This window comes from Camelus ferus, unplaced genomic scaffold (assembly GCF_009834535.1).
Source record: "Camelus ferus isolate YT-003-E unplaced genomic scaffold, BCGSAC_Cfer_1.0 contig3413, whole genome shotgun sequence".
NCBI classification, from domain to species: Eukaryota; Metazoa; Chordata; class Mammalia; order Artiodactyla; family Camelidae; genus Camelus; species Camelus ferus.
In genome coordinates, this window is record NW_022588740.1 from 3,637 (window position 1) to 10,577 (window position 6,941).

At 55.5% G+C, this 6,941-nt stretch overlaps 1 protein-coding gene and 1 long non-coding RNA gene across 9 annotated transcripts; one reads left to right on the forward strand and one right to left on the reverse strand.

Moving 5' to 3' along the window:
• Positions 1 to 2,078: 2,078 nt before the first annotated feature.
• Positions 2,079 to 5,891, reverse strand: LOC116662557. Of its 8 annotated transcripts, XM_032476299.1 has the most exons (5): positions 5,595 to 5,891; positions 5,159 to 5,243; positions 4,844 to 4,907; positions 3,535 to 3,825; positions 2,083 to 2,401 (listed from the first exon to the last, which is right to left on the reverse strand). In XM_032476299.1, the coding sequence occupies exons 1-5, from the start codon at positions 5,656 to 5,658 to the stop codon at positions 2,390 to 2,392; spliced, it is 516 nt and encodes a 171-aa protein (XP_032332190.1). In that variant the 5' UTR covers positions 5,659 to 5,891; the 3' UTR covers positions 2,083 to 2,389. The 8 variants fall into 8 exon arrangements, 3 of the variants coding, with proteins under 3 accessions (XP_032332189.1, XP_032332190.1, XP_032332188.1); XR_004318532.1 differs by lacking the exons at positions 4,844 to 4,907; positions 5,159 to 5,243; positions 5,595 to 5,891 and adding exons at positions 4,116 to 4,221; positions 4,559 to 4,837 and having other exon boundaries at positions 2,079 to 2,700; positions 3,006 to 3,825; XM_032476298.1 differs by lacking the exons at positions 4,844 to 4,907; positions 5,159 to 5,243; positions 5,595 to 5,891 and adding exons at positions 4,116 to 4,221; positions 4,559 to 4,837 and having other exon boundaries at positions 2,079 to 2,401.
• Positions 4,837 to 6,052, forward strand: LOC116662559. Its single transcript, XR_004318537.1, has 2 exons — positions 4,837 to 5,246; positions 5,888 to 6,052. It is a non-coding gene; the product is annotated as an uncharacterized LOC116662559 (long non-coding RNA).
• Positions 6,053 to 6,941: the final 889 nt, after the last annotated feature.

Here is a 6,941-nt window from a genome sequence, read left to right on the forward strand (position 1 = left end):
GAGATCCCAGGCGCTGCAGACAGAGGACGGAACCTCGCAACCCTCAGAATTCCGGAACGCGGCCGAGTGGATGGGGGAGGTTTGGGGCCGACGTCCTCGTACTTACCTGGTGTCACAGGTGTTCCCTGGCAGGGTAAAGTCCGAATTACCTGATCTGTCCAGGGGGAGGCACTAGATGCAACCTGCATTTCCAGCAGAACCCCCGCATTTCCCCGGCAACCCGCACTAGGAGACACTCGTTGAAGACACGCGGAGGACTCCTAGTACATCCCAGGCGCTGCAGACAGAGGACGGAACCTCGCCACCCTTAGAATACCGGAAGCGGCCGAGTGGGTGGGGGAGGTTTGGGCCGCCCTCCACGCAGCTGCTTGGTGCCACATGTGATGTCTGTCTGTCTGTCTGTCTGTCTGTCTGTCTGTCTTCTAAGGATGGAGAAGAGTTTGCTGAGCTATTTCGGGTGCCCTCTCATCCTAGTTCCTATCTCCAAGTTGGTTCAAAGTCCAAAAGGCGGTCAAGCACTTAATCAGATAGGTCCCTCGTAAAGAATGCCTCCCACATCACGACGACAGGCTTCTTAGGCCAGCCGAGAAGCTCCTTCAGTTCTGCGCCCATCTTGGCTCTAAGTTGATATCAGTCTGTTACGGAAATGACAGGCCAGCCAAGAAACAAGCACCACTCGGAGGGTTGGAGTACTCAGATTTATTACGCCGGCGGGCTCAGAGGGGCTTCTGCTCCGAAGCTCTGAGCACCTCCAAGACGTGCACATGAGGTTTCATAGGGTTAATTACAAATATGGGTCTATTCGCCAATAAGGCTCAAACAACAAAAAGCAAAGGATCAGTACACTGGAGCTTATCAATTTGGAACAGATCACGTTACTGACACTTGTTGAGCTTGGATTTACGAGTTAGCTTGTTAGCCCAGTAAACTGACACTAAACTTCAGATTTACGAGTTAGCCCAGCAGAACTTAGATCAGTAAACGGACACTTATCACACTTAGATTTGTGACTTTAGCTTGTTAGCCCAGCTGGGCTTTTCCTTTACAAGTCCTCCAGGATCCAAGAAAGCCACGTTGGAAAACAAGTGGTGATTCTGATGGGACAGGAGATCAGTCATTTGGGGGCGAAGGGTGGGGTAGGGAGACATACCAGCCTGTCTGTCTGTTTTCACCCAGTGTGGGAGCCGTCCCAAAGAGATAACTCGAGAAGAGAGAAACAGGGAGTTGACAAAGAACACGTGCAGTGGCGTGCCCTCCCCCCCCACCCCAGGAGAAGGCCAAGCCAGAAGTCCCTCCGGATGGCGGGTTCCGGACTCCAGCTTCCAGGGGAAGCGATGTTTTTTTTCCTCCCCATTTCAGGCCCGGAAGAAGAGGGAGAGGCAGAGTGTCCTTCTCGGGCATCCGCTGTTTCTGAAGCACGCTTGTTGCCAAAAGATCGGCCCCCGTCCCCGACGAGCCCAAGAATCCAGAGACAAGGTCTTGGAGCTTAGAAGCAAAGAGGCCATTTTATCGCTCTGCCGGGCAAAGGGGATTCACAGCAGGCTAGCGTCTTCAAAACTGTGTACCCACCTTGGGGATGGAGTGGGTGGGGTGGTTCTAGAGCCATAGCTCAAACAATCGGGCATCGATCACCATCCACAGAATCGTTTTCTCATCAGAAGACTCAGAATGGTGTCACGATGCCTCCAGGTGACCCATTCTATAGAGGCTGGTGGTTAGATCTCGTTATCTCATAAGCACTCAAGGTGTGGCCTTCTTGGTCACTCAGGCTATTTTGTCAGGTCATTAGTCCCGTGACCGACCTTCTCCTCGGAGAAAGACTCAGAGACCCAGCATGATGATGACTTTCAATGAGTGAAATACAGTAGAAACAGTAAGATCGATAGCTTCCAGTTTCAACAACAGGCCTGGAACCGTGAGCAGCAACCAGTCAGTCAGGACAGTTGACCGTTTTCAGGGCGAGCATAAGAAACCGAATGACACCCCCCCCCAGCAAATGAATGAGTGAATGAATGAATGAATGAATGAATGACCTAATGATCCTCCCCTCCCCCCCCCGCCAAAAAAAGAAGCAATAATCCGTTAGCCTAATTCCGGCCATTTTATTCATCCTCCTTCACCCTGAAGCCCCAGTCACCCACGTGCCACAGTGGTCTGTTTTCTGGTTTCCTCCACCACCCCACCCCCCACCAACCACCACCCCGCCAACATCCCCCCATGCCCAACCACCGCCCCAAGTGTGGGACTGGACGGGGGTGCAGGGGGCTGAGGGGGCGGCAATGGCGGCTTGAGGTGAGGGTGGGGAGTGTTCCGCCCAGATCGTATAGGAAGCTCAAACACAGCTGCAGTACGAGACAAGATGGTAGATTTCTGTGAGTCCTCCCTCCTCTTAAAATCCGTCCTAAGGAGGAGACAGACAGAAAGAGAAACATCACCCTCACTCCCAACGCCTCCTGCGCCCTCGATGCGCCCCAAAACAACAAGAAAAACAAAAACAAACACGACCACAAATAAGTCGCTATCCCTGGGAGGAAGAAGGATTCGATGGCATGGGGATATCATTCTAAAATTCATTCCCTCTTCATCACATTTCATGGAAACCGATTGCAATCTATGAGGCCCTGTGAAGGTAGGGGTTGGGGGGGTAGGGAGGAGGGAGGGAAGTGAAGGGGGGAGAGGAGAGAGGAGAGAGAGAGAGAGCTGAGAGAGATGAGAGCGAAGAGAGAGCGAAGGAGAGGAGGGATAAAAGGGGAGAGGACAGGAAAGGAGAGGAGGGAAAAGAGGGGAGGGGAGGGGAAATGAGAAGAGGCGAGGGGAGAGGAGAAGAGGGAGAGGAGAGGAGTGGAGGGGAGAAGAGAGGAGTGGAGGGGTGAGGGGGAAGGGGGGAGAACAGGGAAGAGGAGAGGAGGGGAGAGGAGAGGAAAGAGAGACAAGGGAGACAGACAGACACGCATGCGCGCGCGCGCACACACACACACAGAGAATAGCGAAATGGAGAGAGAGGCAGAGAGAGAGAGAGAGAGAGAGAGAGAGAGACAGACAGACAGACAGACAGACAGACAGACAGACACGGATCTAGGTCAGGGATACTACACATGGGTATTCTTCTGAGTGATTTTATGTGTTTTCTCAATCGCCACCTCTATGGAGATAAAAATCGCTCCCATAAGATGAAGGGAGTCCTTCTGCCACCGCCCACGGCCCCGCCCACCAGCACCGCTTGTGTTTGTCAGGGATTCCAAGCCAAAGCACGTGGAGGAGCGGGAGAGCTTCCTGGCAGCCCAAGGAGGAGGAAAGTCCGGCAGCATGAGAGAGGTGGTTGGCACGGGGAAGCTGGAGGCCGGCTGACGAGAAGATGGGTGAGGGGGCAGGGAGGAGGGTTTCCCAAGTTGGAGAGCCAAGACGAGGGAGGGGAGCTGTCGGTGGCTGCGTTCTGACCCCGACCCCAACCCTGACTGGAGCGGATCCCTGAAAGGAGGCGGTTCGGGCTCTCTGGCCGAGAACGCCCCTCTCTTCCTCTTTGTGCAGAAACACCTTCCGCAGACCGAGAAAGTCCATCCCGAGACCCTCGTCGGAAGAGTCCTTTCCAGACCCATCACGATCCTCCTGGGCCAAGGGGTCCAGGGGATGGGGCGGGGCCTCCATTCGATCCGTCTTCCGTCCGTCCGTCCATCCACAAGATCTTGAACATCCATGTAGGATTCTGGATGGTAGCAGTTTTCCAGGATCCTCCAAATCCTTGTAAGTCCTCTCCTGGCAGATTCGACCCCTAGGTCGTACCGCGCAGCACAGGGCACTAGATTCAGTCCCTCGGGACGAGGGTTCCTGAAAAAGACCAGGAAAAAGAAGAACAGAATCACTATGGTGTGCACCAGCCAGAAACCAGCACCACCTTGTCACTCTAACAGACTTGCAAAAGGCGGGGTAGGGAGAGAAAGTCATAGGATGGCTACCATCCCTCCCACCCCCACCCCACACGCCAAGCCCCAGACCATCGTCATCCCTGCTCCCCCTCCCCTCCCCTTTCCTCTCCCTTCCCCCTCCCCCTCCCCCTCCCCTCCATCGACGCCCGCCTCCCGCTTGTACCCCACTCCTCTGAACCCAGCACCACCCACCCCAGCCTGGACGGGCTCGGCTCAGATCGGCTCGGCCCGGCTCGGCTCGGCCCGGCCCGGCCCGGCCCGGCCCGGCCCGTCCGTCCGGTCGACTTCTTCGCAGGGTCTAAAATAGCGCCCGGCCGACAGGCAGGTGGCACATGGCACATGGCACATGGCAGGGGAGCGAGCGGGACGGTTCGGGATCTCTGGGTGGCAGGGACACGCGGCCGGACAACCAGGAGCACGGACGGCCTGGCGTGCGTTTCTCCGCTCGGGGGGGCCTCGACCAGAGACCGTGGTACGGGGAACGGGGACACACACACACCACACACACACCACACACACACACCACACACACCACACAGACACAGACACACAGACACACAGACACACACACACACACACACACACACACACACACACAGACACACACACACACCCCTTCACCCCCACCCCCAAACCTCTGACAGCTTTCGTTTGTTTTCGGCCGACCGTCCCTCGATGAGGTACGAGTGCCTTGGCTGGGGCTGGGGGGGGGGTGGAGTTCCTCCCTCCACAACGACCCCACACGGGCTCTGTTCTGGTCACCCGAGTCCTCTTCCAAGTCAGACCACAGGCCTCCATCACCCGGCGCGAGCACTCGGGGAAACAGTCACCATCCTCATCGCTCCGCTCCACCTCTACACGTGAAGAACTGTTCCCAGCCCACGCCACTCCACCCCACCCCACGCCCCGATGCCACCCACCGCAGTGGAGAGAAACGAGACGAATCCACAGACGTGCATCAATCCGATGAAGAAAACGACGGCCCTATTCCAAGGAAGCATAGATATCTAGGTAGGAGATTCATCGAGTACTATGGAGGCGGTGGGAAAGGGGGGGGTTGCGGTGGGGAGGGTCTAGAGATCAGGCAGTACAGCCCATGCTTAGCATGCAAAAAATAAAGGTCCAGGGTTCAATCCCCAGCACCTACTCTTCAAAAATAACCCGAGAAGAAGCAAGACGGCGGAGTAGAAGGACGCTCGTAGCTCACCCTCTCCCACAAATACACCAAAACTCACATCGACGGACCCACTCGGCCAATCAGACCACCTGCGGAACTCCGACAGAACACCGCCCTCTTCGAAAGACAAAGACGCCCAAAATCTGGTAGGAGAAAAGGAGAAAAGAAAGAGTCAAAAGCAAAACAGTGCGGGAGGGACCGGCAGAGGAGGAATAGGGCTCGTTCGCCAGACCTCCCCGTCTCCAACGGAGAGGCCGACGGGACGGTGGGGGAGCCTCCGAGTCTCAGATCTGCCCGGAGCGCCCCTTGACCGACCGACCCAAGTGAAACGGGCACAGAGGGTCCCCGCGACACCCAGCCCGAGTCGCAGGCCGGCAGCCGGGGGCCGGGACAGGCCGCACGAGCCGGGCAGAGGACCGTGGCGGCGGCACCACGCGCCGTGGCCGGGAGGGGATACAGAGCAGAACAACCCGCCCCCCCAACCCGTCCATTACGGGGAAAGAAAGGCAAAGCAACACGGCCGGTGTGCCCTGGGGAGAGGGGCGCCGTAGCCTCCATCTCCTCAGACCCGCGGCGCCATCACCGGCCCTTCTCGCGAGAAGAGAGGCGGGGCGCAGCCACAGCCGCCATAGCCCCTGGCGCGCGGCGCGCAGCGCGCGGGCGGGGGCGGGAGCGGGGGCGGGGCCGAGACTCGAATCCGCACCCGGGGGCTCTGCAACCTCCTAGGCAGGACTGAGACTCGTTTTCAGCCTGAGGCAGATATTATATATCTGCCCCGGTACCTCAGAGAACTCGCGCCACCAAGACTAAGAAGGAGCCGAGTTTTGGAATGCAGCAGGGGCGGGGCGGTTCCACGGTCTTCCCCGAGCCCACCTACGGAGAGGAGCGCCGACCCGAGGCGGAGCACACAGCCGCACAGAGCAGCGGAGCGACCGGCGCCGGGAGAGGGCAGGCGGCCAGCCACCCTCCCTCCTTCCCGGCAGGAACGCAGCATCCGACCGCGGTGCCAGGAGGGGGCGCGATCTACTTGCCCACAGGCACCGAGGGCAGCACAGACGAGGGCGCCGACAGAGGGCCCGCGGAAACAGCAAGCTGAGTTCACGAAACAGGGCGACGACAGAAAGACTTCTCGGTGAAACCGTTAAGAGCGCACCGTCTCCAGGAGAACACATCCTTTTTTTTTTTTTTTTTCCTCTTTTTTTTTTTCTTTTCCTTTTTCTTTTTTAATCTCTTTTATATCGGTTTTACCTTCTGTTACCTTTTTAACCTTTACTTTTGAACAGTCGTATACGTTTACGGTTTTAATCCCTTTTAAATGTTTCATTTCAAGTCTTTTCATTATTATTATTTTTAAACATCCACCCCCTTCCCTTTTTCATTCTCTTGGTTTTGATCTCCTGTTACTGGTTATTCACAGGTTTCAAATATTGTTTCTCGATTTTTTTCCTCCTTTTTATTAAGGTTATTAAAAGACGTCTCAACTCGATCGCTATTCTGCTTCCACTTACTCTTCTATTCATGATTACACACTGTCTTCAAACCTTTTCTTTCTCCCGTCTTTTAAAATCCTCTGTTTTATCTTTTGTTAAAATCTGTTCTATTTCCGATTACCTTTTAAAAATTTACTTTTGAAACAATTGTATATTATTTTCTGATCTTTTCTATTTGTTTTTAAAGGCTTTTAGAAGACGTCTCAGCTCAATTGCTATTCTGCTTCAACTTGCTCTTCTATTATTGATCGTACACTGTTTTCAAACCTTTTTTTCTCCATTCTTTTAACATCCTGCCCCCACCCCCTCGCTCCCTGCTCCCTCCTGTCTCTGTCTCTGTCTCTCTCTCTC

Coding starts and splice junctions, on each gene's coding strand:
- LOC116662557 (XM_032476297.1), bottom strand. CDS start 5,658: ATGGAGGCTACGGCGCCCCTCTCCCCAGGGCACACCGGCCGTGTTGCT. Junction 5,244..5,594: donor TGCTTTGCCTTTCTTTCCCC/GTAATGGACGGG, acceptor TTCTCCTACCAG/ATTTTGGGCGTCTTTGTCTT. Junction 4,908..5,158: donor GGCCGAGTGGGTCCGTCGAT/GTGAGTTTTGGT, acceptor TCCTTGGAATAG/GGCCGTCGTTTTCTTCATCG.